At 41.1% G+C, this 21,335-nt stretch overlaps 1 protein-coding gene across 1 annotated transcript in view; it reads left to right on the top strand.

Annotated features, from left to right (window-relative positions):
• Nucleotides 1-207: 207 nt before the first annotated feature.
• Nucleotides 208-21,335, top strand: part of ARHGAP28 (Rho GTPase activating protein 28) — a 52,028-nt gene continuing 30,900 nt past the window's right edge. Inside the window, exon 1 of the mRNA XM_082235325.1 lies at nucleotides 208-575. Coding sequence (XP_082091451.1) covers nucleotides 223-575 — 353 coding nt within the window. The 5' untranslated portion in view covers nucleotides 208-222. The remainder of the gene's footprint in view (nucleotides 576-21,335) is intronic.

The following is a 21,335-nucleotide window of genomic DNA, read 5'->3' as shown; positions in this document are numbered from 1 at the left end:
CAAACTGGGTCTTTGACCCGGGTGACAGAAAGCCTAGTTTCTGCCCTGCCCTGAGGAACGGTGATCTTTATTTCGCCTCCCTTGCCTTGGCCCAAGGACTAGTTCTGAGTCTGCATTCTGAGAGCCAGCACGCGCCACGAAGGATTCCTTCAGGAGAAACGCGGGTCCTCCTGGGGTGGAGGCGGGGCGGGCGGGCGGGCGGGGGGCGGCGTTTTTGAACTTATGCTAATTCCGCTGCTGGGCCCGGAGGAAGAGCCCCGAGGTCTCGCCAGCCCGGCAGCAGCGCTCGGCGGCGAGGGTGGGGAGGGGGAGGTCGGGGCGAGTCTTAAAGGGCCCGAGCATGCCGCTGCTTTTGTGACAGGGTCCTTTGATCCCGAGGAGCCGCGCCGCCGCCGGCTGAGGCAGGCAGTTGTCGCCGGGCGGAGAGGAGGAGGAGGAGGAAGACATGCGCCCGTTGCCATAATGGAGATAAAAGACACGGGCAGCGTGGTCCTAACAGCCTACCACTCTTACACTCCATCCCGGCTGGAGCCCAGCTTCGCTCCGGAGAGCCCCCCCAGCCGGTCGCCTCTCAGGTAAAAGGAAGCGCGCGGCGGGGAGCTGGCGAGGGGCGCGCGGGGCTCGGCCAGCTTTTGTCTCGAGGTCAGTCATTGTGTGCGCGCGCGCGAGAGAGAGAGGCAGGCAGACAGGAGAGCGCGTGAGGGTCGCCCTCAGACACGCTCCTTCTCCCGTCCCGGCTTTTCTCCTCGTTTTCTTACGAGGCGCCGAGGAAGTCTCCCTTCCTCTTCCCGCTGCAGTTTTGGCTGCGCCCTTGACCAGACGTGCGTCGAGGGAGCGGGGAGGGAGGCAGGGAGACGGCTTGGCGAAAGGTCTTCCGTTTAAAGTCTCCGGAGAGCTGCGGATCAAGTTTGTTTGCTGGCCGAGATGAGCGTCCAGATAACCTGCCGAGAAGCAGCGAGGGAACGAAGCGGGAGGGAAAGAGAGCGGGGAATGGTCACTTATGGACGAGATGCACCGTTTAGGGAGGGGAAGAGTCAGCTGACAGCCAGAGCCGGCTTCATAGGCAAACCTGAGCAGTTTCCCCTTCTCCCCAGTTTATATATAAACTCACAGAATCAGAAGGGACCCTGAGGAATTTTTCGCCCAACGTAGGACTCGAACCTACGACCCTCAGATTAAGAGTCTCGTGCTGAGCTATCCCAGTGTAATCCTAGGCATGGCTACTCAGAAGTTGAGTCGCCCCGAATTCTGTGGGGCTTTTAGCTAAAGTGGACACAGGATTGCAGCCTAGGTGATTTATTTATTTCTTTGGAGCAGGGTTATTTATTATCATTGTACACCCTTTGGTTTTTAGATATCTGCTGATAGTATATGAAATGCCTAACCCATCTCATCCCAAGGGCAGGTCACAATAATTTATGCAATGCAGAAACAAGATTGAACAGAAACAAGGATATTTAATGTATTTATTACATTATAAAACACTTCTCACATACGGAAGGTCAGGAGAGATGACAATTACAAGAGTATTCATCCAAACGCCAGCAATCCCCACAAGCAGGAATTTCACAATATGAAGTGTGCATCTTGCAGACATTCCTTGCATTTGTCCCAGATAAGTTTGCTGATAAAGGAAATTGTTTGGGTAACATCTTCCCTAGTGATACCTTTGGTCTTAGTGAAGCTGACCTTTCTTCTAAAGACCAGCCTGTTTTAGCTAATGTCAGCAAACGATATGTTTGTGGAAGTCTGTAGAGTTGGGGGGGGGGTCTTTTCCTGCAAATGGGAAGTTCTCCTGTTTTAGAAATGGAAAAAGTTAACATGCATACAATTAAGATATTAAAGCAATAGTCATATGCTGCATTCTTGGAACTTTAACAATGACCAGTGCACATATTATGGTAGCCAAACTAAGGGCATGCTACATTCTACATTACAGCCATCAGCAGGTGCCAGTTTAAGTTTAGAGGCCTACCGTGTACATTGAACTATTTTCTCCACACTGCCACAAATGACCAAAGGTGTGCAGGTGTCATAGGGGCAATGAACAATATGCACAATGAATTGCTTTTTGTAAACAACTTGCCAGATAGTGTTTTAGTCCTATGTGAAATAATTTAAAACATGGATAAGGAACATGTGGCCAAGGCTGGATTTAGAGCTGTGTGAGCAGTGTTCATGTACTGGGTGCTGAGATGAGGCAGCTGTCTGAGGCATTGCCTTTCCAAAAGTGAGTAAGGAGGTGTATGGCTTTGGGAAGGAGGAAGGAGGTCTCTGGTAGGGCCCTAGAGCCCTCCCACCTACTTCCCAAAGCTGGGAAAGCGCTAACTAGGCTTGGCTTGGCTTTGGGAAGGCAGCACAACAGCTGGAGAGGGAGGGTGGGTGCCAAATTTTGGCCTTCCACAAGGTGCCATGGTACCCAAGTCCACAACTCTTGTGGTCCTCCAGATGTTGTTGGACCCTATTCCCATCAGCCTCAGGCAGCATGGCTGGTAGTCAGGTGTGATGGGTGTTGTAGCCTAACAGGGATGATGGGTGTTACAGCCACACATTTTCTATTACTGAAAGCAATTTCCATGCCAGTCGTCATGCCATTGTCTACCAATCCAAAATTAGAAGAAATAGGCTGGACTATAATATATGACAGTTTGGTATGGATTATCATTCTTCTGTAGAGTTTGTGAATGGTTTGTGGCACGTTGTCTCTGGGTTGTTGTTGTTTTGTTTCATTTCCCCATCTGGAACAGTAGTTGTGATATATTTATAGAATACCCATGTCCATAAACAGTCTTCTATTTTATATTCATTTTATAGCACAATTTTACTCAGAATTAGGGCCAACTGTGGTTAGTAGCATTCATTCATGGCATATTTGCTTAGGATTGCAGCCTGGGAATTGGCATTATAGTGACTGTATTAATTTACTCAGATTTCAAAAATATATTGTGGGTGTTAGCTGTTTTGTGGATCCAAGTTGTATGGAAAGGTAGGATAGAAATGAATTAAATATTTAAACATTTTGCATGAATGAGTGTCAGTGCGTGAAGGTCCTGGGATCAACGTAGGTTTGCTTTTGCTTTTCTTTCTTAATGTGATATCAAATGTATTATAATGATAGGAGGAAATTTGAGGCCCACATCCATAGCTCTAAGCCCAGTGGCCCTAGAATTTAGTGTGAGTGCTAACAGGGAAATATATATAGCCTCTGGTAGATTTAAATGAATGAATCAACTTGTAATTCCTTAGAACCTTGGACCTAATGAAACTAGTCAAAGTCCAGTCTGTCCAGTACACTTGCCATCTAGATAGTTTCACAGCAAAGATGGCACTGACGTTCAGTTATCTAGCAGTGTTTGTTGGGGAGAATGTTAAGTATTTTAATGCTGATGTTCATGTGTTTGGTTTGATTTATGAGACTTGAAATCTATGGGACTTGAAATATGCTTAATTTAGTGACCATTAAAAATTATTATTATTAATAATAATAATAATAATAATAATAATAATAATAAATAAATAAATAATAAAAATATTATTATTATAAGGTTAGCCCTGGCAGTTGTGGTGTTTTTTTTGGGGGGGAGATAAAATGATGTTTGATATGCATAGTTGGCATCCCAAGTAATAAAAACAACACAGTAATGACTCATTGTTAAATTATTGCTGAAACCATCATTTCATTATCAGGGAGCAGAAAGAAAATGGCTTGGATCCAGAGCAGTCAAGAGACACTCCTACTAGAGGAAGGGAGGAGATTATTTATTTATTTATTTATTTATTTATTTATTTTTGCTGAATCCTCCTTCACATTGCAGACCTTTGTGCCCACTGAAAGGTTGCTCTGGATGAGTGTGGAAGGCAGGATAGGGAGCCACAGGTGAATCAGCAATACCCATTCCTCCAGTAGCAGCTTCCTCTGGATCTCATCCCCTTCCACAAATGGAAGGAGCCCTTCCATTCACAGAATGGACCCAATAAATTTAAAAATACAACATTTCTGTTACTTAAACAAAAGAGTTATGTTGTGTCAATTCATGTTGCTTCTAACAATAGTTTCTAAACTCGCTTGAGTTCCAAACTCTGAAGTTGTGCCAGGAAAGAATACAAATAAGAACTACTATTTAGAAATATAAATGAAAACGTTAAGCTAATTTATAGGATATACATATGAACAACAAGTTTCTTAAGCTCCTGTAATGTTTTACACACACACACCCCTCTCCCAGTAAAGTTGCCCACTTCCTGCAGCTGTCTGGTTGCAGTAAGTGGTTTTTGCCATATGGGCAGTCAGAAACTCCATCTGTGTTTCCGAAGCTTGCTGTGGAAAGAGGTTGTATTACCTCAGCATGTGGTCCAGTGGAATGCAGAATGCATGAAAGAAAATGTACTAGTTGTTTTAGCAAAGGACAGAAAAGTCTGTGTTTGAATCCATGGCCTTTTTCATTCTTCAAATTCTTTATAATAAGTATTGTTGTCATAATTATTCTCCGTTTTCTGTCTCCAGTTAGTACAGTGTGTTCAGTTTGGGTTCATTAAGACAGCAATCTGGAAATGGGCTTTCTGTAGCTAAAGATTTTTTTTTTTAAAAAAAAAAACACCCTACAGTTTTTCTTATGTTTAGTAATTGGACCTTGGAGTCTCATTCTACTTTGACCACTTTGATTATGCAGATGAAACATGCATATAAAATTAGTTGAATAATTTGTTATTTGTACCCAAAATGACTTAAGTATATGGTATTATTTAGTACATTTTAAAGTGTAGAAATGAAGAATTTTAATTTATAAATTCAGTTTCTTGCTTTCATTAAAAAGCTAAAAAAAATGAACAGCAAAGTTTAGTTTTAACATAGTATTGACAGACCTCATGGGGATACTTCACTCACCAACGCACGCACACACACACACACACACACACACACACAGTCCACTAGAGCTAGCTATTTCCTCTTGTGTTGCACTAGTGTGGTGATTATGCAGGAAAATATACTTCTAATTTGTATGAAGTCCATTAACTGTTTTGATGTGATATGATATGATAAGGGTGGCTAACCCTTTTCCTGCAGGAGCTGCCTGCTAAAGTGGCTGTGGCCCAAATGGAAAAGTAGGACATGGTCATGGTGTAAAAGTGCGTGTGACTGTGGTGGAAAATTAATACCCTTTTCATTACATGCTGAATATATAGAATAAAGCATGGCTGTGGTTGTTTCTCCTTTGTGATTTTCCTGGTACTGAGGAAGTGACTACTTTTAGCTGGCATTCCAAAATACTCAAATGCCTTTATAAAAGGTAAAGGTACCCCTGCCCGTACGGGCCAGTATTGACAGACTCTAGGGTTGTGCGCTCATCTCACTCTATAGGCCGGGAGCCAGCACTGTCCGCAGACACTTCCGGGTCACGTGGCCAGCGTGACGAAGCTACTCTGGCGAGCCAGCGCAGCACATGGAAACGCTGTTTACCTTCCCACTAGTAAGCGGTCCCTATTTATCTACTTGCATCTTTGTCTGTTGTGCTCCATAGTCAGCTTCACTCAGTATTACTGTGCTACACCTTGTTATATGACTGCCAGTAGACCATGATGCTGTAATAGTCAGTGATGAGGGTTGCTTTGTAATGCCAGCAAAGTTATAGAGATTGTGACATCACATTACATTCATTCATAAGCTAGCGTGCAATGTCATAAAACATGTGCCAGTGTAGCGGCTTATAGGATCAGGCTGTAAGCATTTTTATTTCATTTTCTTCACATTACTTAGAAGCTGTTGGCACAAGTTAAAACTTAGTTCATAGGATGAGTTCAACATTTATTTACTTACTTACTTACTTACTTACTTACTAAAATGTATACACTGTTAGATTGTAAAAAAACACACCCTCAAAGCTGTAAACAAAGTTAAAATACTAAAACTGATTGAAATTATCTCAGCTTTCTAAGCATATGGGTAGGCTTGTCCAAACAATAATGTTTTCAGCAGATGCTGAAAAGGGAACCGTGAAGGTGCCTCCTTGAGTTAAGCAGGGAGTTCCAAAGTGCATGTTTTGCCACTCTAAATGATTGAGTTCTTACTTCTATGTGAAACAGGTATTATGTGGCACCTGTAGTAGTACCAGTTTCATTGAACAAAGCACGTGAGTGGACACATGTGGGGTACGGTGATATCATGGGGAAACTGGTCCTAAGTCGTTAAGGGCTTTATATACTAATAGTAACACCTTGAACTTGGCCCAGTAGCAAATTGGCAATCAGTGCAAATCTCTGAGCACAGGTGTTATATGCTGACAAGGCCTCATTCCTGTCAGCAGTTGTGCCACAGTATTCTGCAGCAACTGCAGCTTCCAGATCAAGCACAAGGGAAGCACTGCATAGAGTGCTTTGCAATAATCCAGTCTTGAAGTTACCAACACATGAACTACTGTGGTAAGGCTTTCCTGGTTCAGGAATGACCATAGCTGTCAAACCAGTTGCAGTTAGTAAAAGGCACATCTAGCCATTGAGGCTACTTGAGGCTCCAGTGACAGAACTGGACCCAGAAGTGCCCCCCAACTGTGAACCTGCTCCTTCAAGGGAACCTCAACCCCATCCATGCTAGAAAACTGACCAATTTCTTGGACACAGGAGCTACTCACCCACATGGAATAAACACAGAATTTAATTTGTTTTAAAGGTAGGGATTTTTCCATTCCATTATTGTTCTGTGAGTTTGTTCTACTGAACATTTTGCTCCATCTGCTTTCTGGTTTAAACTACTAGAATGTCTTAAAATTCTTAAAAGCTTTCTAGGACTGGGAAAAAAAAGTATCTGGATTGCTTCACAGTTAAGTTTATTTTTCAGTGTACTCTAGAGAATGTTAGCTCCATTGTTTTATTTGCTATGTTTCATATACCAATGATTAGATGCATAATTCATTGCTGACCTATTTACATTTTCTTACTGTTTCTCATAAAGGCAAGATACTGGCAGGGTTTCTTTTTTACTCCAATTGAGTTCATTAATCTAACTGAAAAAGAAACGTGTGTTTCAGCAGAGGTTAATCCCAAATTCATTTATCTTCATACTAGGTTATTTACTTACAGAAGACTAGTCTCCAGGGATAGTTCAGTATGCCAACCAATTTTGGAAGTCACCTGTAGCACATAGGGGCATGTACAAACATGCACATTCCTTTTTACTTTGTTTTACACACGTGCTGAGTTTCCTTTTCCGAAAGGTGAAGTAAGCCTCCATGGTGGCATGGTTCAGACATGCCATTCCCAATCCAACAAACCGTGGTTTGTTGGAATGCAAATGACCATGAGCTCAAGCATTCCCGTTTTCCTTTTGTATGCCCAACTACCACGTGTGATTTAAAGTACTCTTCACAAGTTAGTAATCCAAACCAGGGAGCACTTAAATCACAGTGTCCTGTTTTGGATATCACAGGGAAGTTGTAATTTAACAAACCAGGAAGCCTTTTCTATAGCTGAATGTCCAAGAGGAGGAAGAAAAGAGCGGAGAGGATCTCATGTCCATCTCTAATTCTTATAGTTTGTTGGAATACTGCATCTGACCCAGGTTGATATCTCATAAGTAAAGAATCTTAGAGATAAAATACCGATTGCAATGGTTCCTGTTGAGTGTTTCAGGTATCAGACATATCAGTTTAGTGTTTCTGCACTTTTCAACTATACGTCTATTCTTAGCAGAATCAACACCAGTGGCAGAGTCGAAATCGGTACCTGCATTACCAAATGTGTGCTTCTGCTTCAGTTCTCATCAACTCTTTTTTGATAGGTAAAGCAGTAACATATAAAGTCCCCTAAGTGAGGTCATTCAATACTGTACCAATACATTTGTGGCACTGCTCCATGGACTTCTAAGCAACTGTGAAATTTTCACCATTTATTTTTTTAAGGTAAAGGTAAAGGTACCCCTGCCCAAACGGGCCAGTCTTGACAGACTCTGGGGTTTGTGCGCCCATCTCACATCTATTGGCCGGGGGCCAGCGCTGTCCGAAGACACTTCCGGGTCACGTGGCCAGCGTGACAACGCTGCTCTGGCGAGCCAGAGCCGCACACGGAACGCCGTTTACCTTCCCGCTGGTAAGCGGTACCTATTTATCTACTTGCCCCCGGGGGTGCTTTCGAACTGCTAGGTGGGCAGGCGCTGGGACCGAGCAGCGGGAGCGCACCCCGCCGCGGGGATTCGAACCGCCGACCTTTCGATCGGCAAGCCCTAGGCGCTGAGGCTTTAGCCCACAGCGCCACCCGCGTCCTTTTTTAAAGTATCCTAACCAAATTGTTGAATTACTTCATAATGCGTTGGTGCAAAATGGTTTAGAAGCCACTGCGTCTTAAGCTACCAATCTTCTATACCTGCCTACCTCACTGATGTGGAGAAAGTATAGCGGCACTCCATGGTCACTATAATCTTGGTCTGATTGTCTGGCAGATCTGATTGAGCAGGCCCTGCAGTTCACATTTATATACAAATGATGTCAAACCCCTTCTGTTAAGGTGCAGTGTAAACAATCTTAACTATTTTTGATGTTTATCTCATGGTACAATAAACTTTCTCAGGGGACAGGAATACACACACAAAAACAACCTTCTTTCAATAACATCTTTTAAAACACCCCAAAGTTTTCATAGACATTGAGTATTTGTTGTTGAAATCTTAAATTTCAGAGTGCATCAAAATTCTAAAATAGAACTTGGTTTAATTCAGTTGCTCATGTAAAATAAGCTGTAACCTAGGAAAAATGTGAAAGGCTATATCTTTTTTTGAGGGGTAGTGGTAGAGATAAGGGAAGAACAGCATATGACTTATTTCAGACTGGAATTTTAAACAGCTTCTTAACTGGAATTTTAAAACCCATTTAAACATCTCTCTACAAATTATTATTAAACCATTCAGGAGGTAATGCTTATAAATAGGCAGACAATAGTAGACTCACTTTTTCCTGTAGGCTTTAGAAACATCTACAACATGTCCTTTGAGACCTTCACTAAGGAATGCAGTATTTATAGTCTTTATAGAATTTCATGTTATGGTTGAAACTAGAGTTGGCTTCTCTGATTTCTTTAGTATGGTGCCCCTGCTGATTTCCCTGGTGCTTTCATATGCAGAACTTATGGAAAACATCTGGCACCGTCTTTTTGATCAGCTTGTCAGTTGAACATTTGGCCAGCTGCCATCCATTCATTTTAGCTATGTCACTTATGGCACACTGATTAAATGATGCTTAAAGCTGCCTGGAAAAGAAAAAGACATAGTAGTGGATTCGGGGAATTAAAAACAAAATAAAGAACAGGGTCCAATCTTCTGGGTCAAGGAAAGCCTAGACAAAAATGTATCTCTTTACAGGTTGTCTGAAGCAACTGTATGACAGAGGGACAACATTTTATGGTACAGGGACAATATTAGAAAATGCTATTTTGGGGGTCATCACCCCATGATATTTCTCAGGGATCATACAGGTCTATACTGGGGCAGGTGGTCTTTCAGGTAACATGGTCCTGAGTTGCTCAGGGCTTTATATGAACAAGAACAGCACATTGAACATGGCCCAAGATCAGCCCTTTAAAGCTTTTCTATTTTGCCATTGGTAACCAGCATCAGTACAACAGTGCATTATAGATTTACATCACAACTTTATTTAGCTGAATAACGCAACTGTAAGTCAAACTAAACAAGAAAGCTCGTATATTGTTACGTTGCCATAGAGATTTGTGGATGATATGGTGAATGAAGTTCAATAATTGAAATGTTTAATAAATTAGTTTTAGATAGTGCCTTTTCTATGTTATATGCTCCTGCTCCTTTTATTTCTCTCTGTGCCATATAAAGTATTACTGGACATTAGCAGTGACAATTCAAGGAACCAGAAAGTGAGGCTAATGGGTAACAGGCAGGAAATAGTGCAATGGTGACCTCTAGATTGCAATTGACTATACTTTTCACTTTTCAGCTTTTCTTTGCTGGGGCTTTTCTTTTCAAGAATTTACTTTCTTCCCTGCCTGCATTTACTTTGTTCACCTTTCCAAATCTTCACCGAACTACTGTTTAGTGAAGAGCTCCAAAAACAAGTATGGTGGAGGAAATAATACCTCCTGCTTTGCTTTGTTCATGTGTAACTTTTTTTTTAATTTCCTGGATATGTGCTTCCCTTTGATGCTATTGCCCATGTTGCTATTTTGTTTTTTGTGTAATAACTTCAACCATGCTTACAGTTGAAAATGGAGTTCAGTAGCTCTAAACTATATTTTATTAGAACATTTTCATGCCATCTGTTTGCACTGAGGTGTGTGAATGGAATTTTCTCCAGTTGTTGAATATAATTCAGAGCATTATCTTAAAGCAATTTCTTTTGTGTAACTTGCTTTATTTCTTGAATATGTGCTTCCATTTGTTGGTTTTGTCCATGAAACAGACATGGTTTCAGGGTGAGCATCAGCACCTTGGACAGCTGCTGGGGTTCCAGTGTTCCAACAGGGCCTATCACCAACTCCTGCCTTGGGGGTCCTTTTAGGTGTTTTCATTTTTCTTAGCCTGATATTTAAATTTCATACCATGCCCCTGAACAATGCTGTATTAGGGGCACTGTAAAAAAATAATATGGCAGCTGGACCAAAATGTCTGGCATGTTGCTACAGTTACTACCAGGCAAGTGTGCCAGGAGCCAATGGTGGGCAATGATGCTTAAAGGCTCCTTCATGTTTCCTTTCACTTACAACTACTAGCAGAACAGAATACAGTCGTACCTTGGACCTCGAACGCCCTGGAACTCGGACGTTTTGGCTCCCGGAAGCTACAAACCCGGAAGTGATTGTTCTGGTTTGTGAATGTTCTTTTGGAACCCGATTGTCCAATGGAGCTTCCATGGCTTCTGACTGGCTGCAGGAGCTTCCTCCAGCCAATCAGAAGCTGTGATTTGGTTTTTGAACATTTTGGAAGACGAACGGACTTCCGGAACGGATTCCGTTTGACTTCCAAGGTACAATTGTATATCTGAAGACTTTCAAATTTAACATTAAATATTTCTATTAAGCCAGGACATCTGCACTGTACACACATACATTCACACAAGAAACCTGTAAAACTTTTAGCTTCCATCTGTCTTCCTGCTGATTCACAGAATATATGGCATATATGTAAAACATGTTTGAATCTCCAGCATTTATAAAAGAAAAAATAACGTATCACATGTGGAACGCTTAACATTTTCTGCTGAAAGAAACCTCACAAGTTGCTGCAACTGATACAAAATGGAGTAATGTATATGTTTCTTCTTGGTGTTAGTAACAGATCTTGTTAGAACCCATTGATTTAAATGGTGGCACAAGAAAGGATCTCTAAGGATCTCATAAAAGAAAGAAAGAGAGAGAGAGAGAGAGAGAGAGAGAAGGCCAGGTTTATTCTGCAGCTGTGTGCCCTGATCTGTGTTTCAACAAATACAGCTTTTTATTCCTAATGCAGTTTTGGCATTCATTGTTATATTACACATATAATTTTAAAAACAGGACTTCGTGAAGCTAGTGATAGTTAAAATCCCTGGCAGTGATGAAGCAGTAATGTCAAACCAGCCTGAAGTATAAAATGAGCACGGCCACAAACAAATATGAAATTAATTATCAGTTATAACATTTTCTGAGTCTAGACTTTTCTAACCAGTCATTGTTTTCTGTGTGTGGCGGGAGGAGGGGGGGAATGGGGACTACAGCATGAAGCTGCCAGAACAAAGTTGTTATTGAAATGCAACATGAAGTGCCTGTCCATGCATTATTTTGCCCTCCTCATCCCATAACCCTGTTATTATCCCTAATGAGGATCTATATTGCTCCCGCCCCTACCCTTCACTCATACCACTCACTATGGAAACAGGTGAATGCTTAATGACATGCAAGGTCTTAAAATGGGGGTTGAAGCTTTGAAACTAATCTACTGCTAAGGATGCCCCCCTCTTCCAGTTGTCTCAGAAAACTACAGGTAAAATTTTCCTCCCATTCACTCTATTGGCAGATTTCCCATTTGCCGATCTTCCATTTGCCCTCATTTATCCTTCTTTGGAACATAGGAAGCTCCCTTATGCTGAGTCCATCTAGTTCTGTACTGTCTACACAGACTGCGAAAGACACTCCAGGATTCCAGAGTGGAGTCTCTCTCAGTCCTACCTAGAGATTTCAGATTGGACTAGGAACTGCAGTGCATTTCCCTCTCATTCTGCCCTGACACTCTGTCTAGATGCAGCCATCTATGTCTTGCTGCCATTCCTCCATTCTCCCTCTCTCCCAATTCTTCAGTAGCTTGTACTGCATGAATATATCACAATTAAGACGATATTTGTTGTATTATCTTTTAATAAACCTCTTTTCTGGAACAAGTCCTAAAGTCTCAGCTATGTTTCCTCTTCCCGGAAACCTTACTTGGTACGCCCCACTGTGTAGACCAAAGTTACCCATGCTCTTCTGCCATTAATTTGGCAGAAATGCTAGTTCCTGAGAAACAGAGCAAGGACTTCAGAGGGAAGTTCTCTTAGCACCAGGTTAATTTTCCAATTACCTGTTCTTCCTGAAGGGTTTTTCCCCCCAAACATAGAAGGAGTTCATTAAACACACACGTCTCAAAGAAGAGTTGAAATAGTGGTGATTGTCACTCACAAGTGCTGCTCATTAAATGAGTTGTGTAATCTGAACACATGGTGGGATAGCACTGTAGCCCCTTAACCCACCTGTGACATCCACGCATCCATCACAATGTCTGAAAATAGTTTAGACAGTTCCATATCTGTGCTGTAGTCACATGTTCTGGTAACCATGCAAGGGTCAGGGGGGAGGCTAGCAGCTGAATTTCATGCACATGTTCATATGGAGTAGGTTTTAGATGGTTTAAAAAAAGGGGTTAGCCCAATTCACAGAGAAGAGACTTATGAAATATTAGCCATGATGAATAAAATTACATAATGTGGCATGATCACACCTGAGAAATATCTATATTATGCTATGCTCAACCATTTCTTCATATGTGTGTGGGGGGATATATATTGTATGTGGTACTTAGAAAGCTGAGCAGAAGCTGTTCAGGGTGTAACTAAAAATGGGTTCACACAGCACGGAGTGGGATGAGTCAGAAAGGACTAATTCCTGGTGAGCCAATTATACATAGGTTTTAATGGAAATCTGACACAGTAGTCCCCATTATGCTATGTCAAAAGTGTTGTATAATTCAACTAACAAGTTTTAAATGACTTTTAATAGCACATGTAAATGGAAAACTGCGTGGCATTCTAAGTTTATTCACTTCTATTTCCCACATAAGCACCAGGAAGCACATCTGCAGGGGCAAAAATATAACCTCTACATCATAACTGTTTTGAAATAAAAAGTCATTACTTAGCAGTTGCATGGCATGGGCAATGCCCACTGAAATTATTTCAGGAATTTTGTGTTGCTAATAACAGCTTGAATTTTAGACTAGCCCTGCCAACTGCAGCTAAGCCTGCGTAGGCTGACAAAGTACATTCCTGGCTGCATCAGTAAATGGAGGGCTAGATTACATTACAGACTCTGTGATGATCTTAAATGAGTTTTTATCATCAGGTTGGAATTTATGTTTTATCATACCCAAAATAACATATCTGACTTTGAAAGTGCATTGATCTTAATTACTTGCATTTGTTTCTGTTTTATCTGATTCCACAAACAAAATTCTGTTGGAAGTGACATTTTTGCTTCCACTGAACTTGGATTGGTGGAGATTTTTAAGTTTTAGAAACCTATCCACAAGAAGCTGACATAAAGCAAATTAAGCCTGCATAGAGTTGCACTCAATCCAAACCCTGTCAGCAGCAGGGTTCTGCGGCTCTGCCTAAGTCTTTAAAACAGTGTTTTATGCTGGGGTGCAAGTCACGTGGCCAAACTGAACAGTTTTAGAATCCACCCTAAGTCCTCCCTCTCTGCTTCCACCCCCAGCTCACCCCTTTTTGAGGGCTTACACTGGCCTCATCTCAGCCAGCTTTGGCTCAGCTGGCTGAGTGGAATGAGCAAGATTTGCTGGCCTATCTTCTGCGGAGCTGGGGTTGGGAACTTAATAATAGCTGAACCAGGAATCAGGCAGCTAAGCCAGAGTTGCTCATCCCAGTGGCCCCTGCTACAGTAATGTCCCTAAATATCTATCATTTTAAATAACTGCTATGGGAAAACTGACAGTTTCTCACATTATTCCCCCCCCCAGACTCGTTTAGAAGGCCTCTGGCCCTGCAGTCTTGTTATTGGTGAATCCTGCTTATTCAGGCCTCAAATTAATCATCATCATTAAAAATATTTATTTATTATATACATTTTAGCCTTCCACCCATCATAAATAGATCCTAGGGCAAGATACCATAACCAGTTTACAGTATGTGGATGTCATATATTCAGTAAAAATAATTAGTGCTATTTTTCTAGGAAATGAGGTGCTGGAACTCACCTCCCTTGTTCTCTTATAATGGAAATGGTGCCCACCTGAGAGGTACTGAAACTGAGTTCTGGCGAATTCTGGCTGGAAAACAAAAGCCCTGAAAATAATAAACTAAAGCAACTTGACAAGAAGAATAGCTGAAAATATAGCATTAGAAGTACTAAAGCACTGCAGAGCGGGTTACTTGCTGTGCATTAAAAATATCATACAAATGCCTTGTGCAAACAGACAAATCTTTATTTGGCATCAAAATGCTAAAAGGGTAGGTGCCAAACATGCTCCCAAATGGAGGGCATTCCACAGGTGGTCACTGCCACAGAGAATGGCCTTTCTATCACTGTTGCATAATGTCTATCTCCCAGTGGTGGAACACAAATAAGGGTTTCCATTAAATGTGACATGAGCAGGAACAGGGAAAAACACTATTTCAGTGATTAGGGTCCTAGCCAAGGTCTGATAGACCAGTGCAAACACTTTGAACTCTTCCTGGATGTGTAAAGGCAACCAGTGTAAACAATTCTGATTTGTATCATGTGATCCCAGCCAGATGAACTGGTTAACAATATGGCAGAAGGCATACAAGTGGTATGTGCAGAATCCTTATAATCTGTACTCACAAAACTGCACGACACAAATTGTTGGAGAAAACTGCTGCACATACAGTTTGCACTCAATGACTTTACAGAAGAGCCCATCAATGTGTGAAAGTTCAGGACCAGCAGATACCATATCATACTTCCTGTTCCAAATGATCATTCCCATATTTTAGTCATTGGCATAGGTCTCTTGTGTTGTTCATTTTATTATAAACCACTCACATATACCTACTAACTAGTAATAGAAATGACCATAGTGTTGTTTACAGGAACATATTACAAACAGTTATTCATTCAAAAGGCTATTTTCCCTCACCTTTTGTTACATGATTTATTTTTTAAAAAAATTTGGAACCAACTCAAAAACTTTTTGAGTTGAGATAAAATGAGAATTTTATCACATGTTAACCTTGGATGCAAAACTGCAAATAAGACAATGAAGCAACACAGATCTTCCTTCCTTTTTCTGATTATATCACTGGAACCGTTGACTAATATAAAGGGATTTTATTTTATTTATTTATTTATTTTTAAAAAGAAACTTCTGAATGTATTTCTCACAGTCCTCCGTGTCTGAATTCCTCTGCATCTGTAATGCTTTGTTAGAGGAAATCATTTATAATGAAGTGAAGCATGAGGCAGCTATAAATTCAACAGAAATAAAAACAAAAATGTATTTACCAATACCAAGTATTTTAAAGATGGCAAAGGCAGATACAGAAGCTCATGTGGATTTTGTTTGATCCCTTTTTATCATTCTGTAGTCAGGTGTGCTGTGTAGTGACAGAAGAGCTCTTCACTTTTGTTGAATCAAAGGTAAAGACAGGTAACAGAGGAGCTGTTGTGTGGAACTTAACAATGTTTCTGCATCAAATAAAAGCCTGCCTAGGTACTTGGAAGAGATGGTTACACTTTGAATATATTCTATGAGTATTTGTAACACAACTTTCGTTTCATTTTCATCTTTACAAATGCAGTATTGTTTCTTTTGTTTTTCATTATATATGCAGTACTATTTCTTGTGAATATATTTGTGACATATTAAAGTGATAAAAGATTGGATATAAAAGCTCTATTTTTGTCTTCTATCTATTTATCTGTGTAACTTCTTTCTATTGTATGCTCTTGATTTTGATTGGATGATAGCAATGGAAATAATAATTTAATTTATAAATTCAGGCTGTTTAAGATGGGAATAATGTTGTTTTGTGCTAGTTCCATGGGCAAGGATGTATTTTATGTATTTGTATGAGCTAAAGCATGGATCCTATGGTAACAGGGTACAAACATATTTGAAAGCCAAGGTGTGTTTTTTAAAAAACACCCCTTTCTTTTAATTAAAAATTTAAATAACTAATTGAGCACATTTTAAAGATGCATAAGGCAAATCCTTATTCATTGTCTCTCTGTTGATAATAATATTGGTCACAATGCGGAGCTGCTGTGTTTACTAATCCTAAACTTGTTTACTAAGAAATAAAGCCACACCAAGGAGTTAATCCCTCGTTATTTACAACACAGGTCTATAGACATGCTTAAATCAGTGAGAGAGACTGCAGATAATTTTAAAACCAATGGATTCTGTAAAAGGCATATAAATAGATTGCACAGAAAGTTTTTCATGTAGGTAGATTTAAGCAGTTTTTGTTTAGGTAAAGTCAGGTTAGTTCCATTCAGAATTATGACTGTGTTTCAGCAAGAAATGCCTGAAGGAAACATGTCTCAATACAGAATGCAATTGAATAAATATAAAGGAAGCAACAGCATCACAGTCCTTGGAAGATTTGACAAAGTGAATCCCATTGTAATAATAATAATAATAATAATAATAATAATAATAATAATAATAATAATAGTAATAATAATATTTTTTTATTTGTACTCCAGCCATCTGGCTGAGTTTCCCCAGCCACTCTGGGCGGCTCCCAATCAAGTGTTAAAAACAGTACAGCGTTACATATTAAAAACTTCCCTGAACAGGGCTGCCTTAAGATGTCTTCTGAATGTCAGGTAATTGTTTATCTCTCTGACATCTGATGGGAGGGAGTTCCACAGGGCGGGCGCCACTACCGAGAAGGCCCTCTGTCTGGTTGTAAATGTGATTTGACTAATAGCCAATGATAGAGATGCCTAGACACAGAACCTGTGCCTGGCCACAGTAATAGGCTGCATGTGGGCCAATAAACTCAAATGGAATCTCAGAAAGATGTAAGACCTGCAAGTAAATGGTTCGCAGGTCCAGGAAACTGGTCAACTGCCTGGTCTGGAGGGGATCGCACTCCCTCAGGAGGATCAGGTCCTTAGTCTGGGGGTGCTCCTAGATGCTTCTGGGGGTGCTTCTCTGTCACCTGAGACCCAGGTGACCTTGGTTCTTAGGAGTGCCTTTAACTAGCGTTGCTTCGTCTCCCAGCATTGACCCTTCCCATATATAGCTATAACTTGCCCACTGTGGTTTATATGCTGGTAGCCTTGAGGCTTTACTACTGCAATGCACAAAATTTAAACTCCAGATTTAAAATTTAAGCCCTGGGGCATCACCTTAACTAATCCACAAGTTTGGTCTGGCAAACAAGATAGTGCCATAGCTCTGCGTAGACACTGACTTGAACAGGAGGGGGCTGGAACTTCTTGGCTCCATGTAAAAGGAAACAGACCTTGGTCTAGTTCTGATGGCCAAGCACTAATAGATGGAAAATAATCAGTGTGGACATATGCTGGTGAGGAAATCTAGACTTGTTGGCTTCCACCCCTCCCTGTGATGCAGAACACAGAATTTCCACAGGCATTACCTTATCAATGTTCATTTGTATGAAAGTTCTCTTTAACAAAGAATAAAATAGTACAATTTCTTAGGCACTGGGGGATTTCTAGTCTAGCCACTAGAGATTGTTACAGATAGTTTGAGCAAGAGTGCCAGCTATGGATACAATTTTTCCTTCTCTTGCTCTTTGAACCATATACCTTGGGCTTTAACATGTTTCATGTACATCCTGAGTGCAGTCTTTGAGGTACACCTTAGCAACTACTGGGCCTTGGAGCCACTGTGGTTGGAATGCTTAGATCAGGATGAGGGAGAATTGGGTTCCATTCCCTTTTCACCATAAAGCTCCCAGGGTGACATTGAGTAAGTTACTTTCTTTCACAGGAAACTGTGTGGGGAAAACATGGCTCCCCCCAAATAAAAATCAGAGCCAGACATTGCCCCCCTGTGCAATTTCCTCTGAGAGTGATGGAATGTCATTGTGTGTGTCAAATTTTGGGCCTGCTCTCCCCCACCACCACATGTGACAAGGCAGCATTCGGCTTGCGGGTTCCGTGTCCAAGTACTCTTGCAGCCCACTTGGTATGAAAAGCTGGACCATCCTGGTGAAAATTCTAAGTTTATGCCATACTGTGATCCTAACTTTGCATGACAGCAGCAAATTCCTCTGTAAAAATCAGGCTTTGCCCCATGGATGCATAAAACTGTGGTTTGGGGCCCATTTTAAGAGCAAAAGGACTGCATAGTGCTTTCAGTGCCCCTTCTCCCCACAGCTTTTCTACCCTCCACACACACACCTGGGTTCCAGCTGTACCAAGGAACCATTACCCCTGCACCTCCACAATAGAATCGTATTTGTTTTCTGACTAGTACAACTGGCTCAACAATAATAGAAAATTAGATAACTTGCAAGAATCCTGAAATGGCATTTATGTACAACACTGTAAAATGACTGTCACTTCACTGCGACCAAGGGCTTTGGAAGATAAGAAGCAGCACCTGCTGGGGCACAATGCATTCTAAGCTCTGTTTCCACTTTTCAGGTCCTTGGAAAAAAGCTGTGTGGACCTTATAGAAGTCAATGCCCACACTAGCCTTCAGATACCTCAGCCCACACCACTTACACCTCCATGGTGCAAGAGTGACATGGGGGAGAAACTGCTGTTATAGCCCAAAAGCAACTCCACAAGGCTTTATGTGGTAATCAGTAATTTTCCTTCTTTGTTACTTTGCCACACCTTTATGGAAAGAAAGGGAATGGCCAGTCTATGGATATGACTATTGCCCCATGGAGTTTGGCTCTGGTGCTTCAATCTCACCCCATCCCACTAAACTGAATGAAAGGAATGTTTGACCTCAGTAGCCTACCTTACAAATGTGCTTTGGAAATAATTTCCCTCACTGCCCATGCCTCCTTAAGGCAGCCTGTTGGATCGTTGTAATAAACAGGGCTATGCAGTGTGTGGAAAACTTTGTCTACCATTATGATGACTGATTTAATACTGTCAGTGAAGTTGGGCAAGTGTGTTGCCAGCAATCCCATCTGAAACACGATAAGCTTATCCCTTCTGTTAAATTTCCCCACTTTGATCCACCTCTTTTGTGCACTTCCTCAAAGCTCTCCTCAGCAGCTTTTTCTTGCAAAAGCTGAGGAAGCATTAGGTTATCATTTTCCAGCTTTCCTACAAACAGATAAAATGCTTCTTTGGATGATAATTGTGTGGACCAGCATGCAGTAGTATTGTGATGTTAAGCAGAATATTCCAAGTGGTTGAAGAGAAAATGCACTTTCACATAATTGCACCACTCTGTGGAGGAGGTATAATGTAAACATTTCCCAGTAATCACAGGTTGAGTTAAAGAGCTTGTTGGAAGCCTGTGGTGGAATGCTCCAGACTGGACCTGAAATGGTGGGTTTTATTTATTGTATGAGCCTAACTAGGCATTTCATGCAGGTACTTATAGAAAAGAAATTGACTGTAGTTTGAGTTCATCATCATCAACATCATCATCATCTTTTTTTATTTGTATGCCGCCTTTCCACAGTTAAAAAAACAATGCTCAAGATGGCTTACAGCATGACAAGATTAGCATAATTACAAAAATCATAAACAATAAATAAACCACATCAAAAAAATACACAACCAAATGGGAAACAATTTCCACATAAATCAAAATCTAAAACTAAGAATACAGCATTAACATCACAGTTTAAAATGGCATAGGTAAAAAATAGCAGCAATTTAAACAAAAAGAAAAGAAAATGGAGCCCTCTCTGCCCAGCAGCAGCAGCAGTGGCAGCAGTCCTTTATAGAGCCCATCAGGCCCCACCCTGGGCCAGGTGGTGAGTGGCAGGACTGGGGCCCTCAGGTGCTGAGCAGGGGAGTTCATATGTTTATTGTTGTAGCCAAAGGCCAGGACAAACCTTTATTAGGCAATAGTATTAATAAAATAATACAGAACACGCATCCATAATATAAAAATCAATGACGACTTTGCCAAGGTCCTGAGCATTAAAATACAGTTTCCCTTCTGCATCTCTGACAGTTCCAATTCAATATTTATTAGCCTTTTAAAAATGAAATCTGCCAGCATCCATGATGTAAGAAAGAAAAGTTACTAGAGACACCAACAGACTCAAATCCGGCTTGATTTCGGATTAAAACTCCGAATTATCACAACAATTTATTGCAATTTTATTTAACTCCCTTTTTCTGATTATTGTTATTTTTTGCAGCCAGTGCATAGAGGGCTACTCTCTGTGTTATAAAGATATTAAAAAGGTAAAGGTACCCCTGCCCGTACGGGCCAGTCTTGACAGACTCTAGGGTTGTGCGCCCATCTCACTTAAGAGGCCGAGGGCCGGCGCTGTCCGGAGACACTTCCGGGTCATGTGGCCAGTGTGACAAAGCCGCATCTGGTGAGCCAGCGCAGCACACGTATTATATCCGTGATATTATTGTCACTCAAAAGAACCTCATCATTTTTGCTAGGGTGTGCCTACTTCTTTGTGTGAACAAAGATTTCAGAAAGTGATCTCTGGGTCTCTTAACAGAAAATGAGTGATGTCTTCCATCTGAGGTTGACAACAAAGGCAAAGTCTGTCTGCATATGGGACTTTGTTGTAGAGCCATCCAATACTGCAGTGAGCATCACTTGGAAACACAGCTCAATAACTGCATTTCTAAAGGAAATTTGTGAGAGGTTGGTCAGAGAACCAGTTCTGCAATGCTCTGTTCTTAAGAGTGAGTACCAAGGGGGGAAATTGGCATCCCTTTTCTGAATTCTATCCAGAAGAGCCAATCCCTTACTTGACACTTATTCAAGATCAAAGCGGAGCTCAGTTCTGGAAATTAATAATAGTCTTACAGATCTTAACAAACTGCTTTCCAGAGGTGCTTATCTTTCAACTCCATATAACACAGCACTCAATGGTATAGTAGCAATAGTAGCATAGTAGCAATTTTCAAAATATTTTAACTGAGCGCAGTTCACTCTTGCCTTAATTGTTGGCCACCCAGATTCTGTACAAAGAAGAGCT

Source organism: Podarcis vaucheri (genome assembly GCF_965113315.1).
Source record: "Podarcis vaucheri genome assembly, chromosome: 8".
Classification (NCBI taxonomy): Eukaryota; Metazoa; Chordata; class Lepidosauria; order Squamata; family Lacertidae; genus Podarcis; species Podarcis vaucheri.
This window is presented reverse-complemented; position numbering and strand designations above follow the sequence as displayed.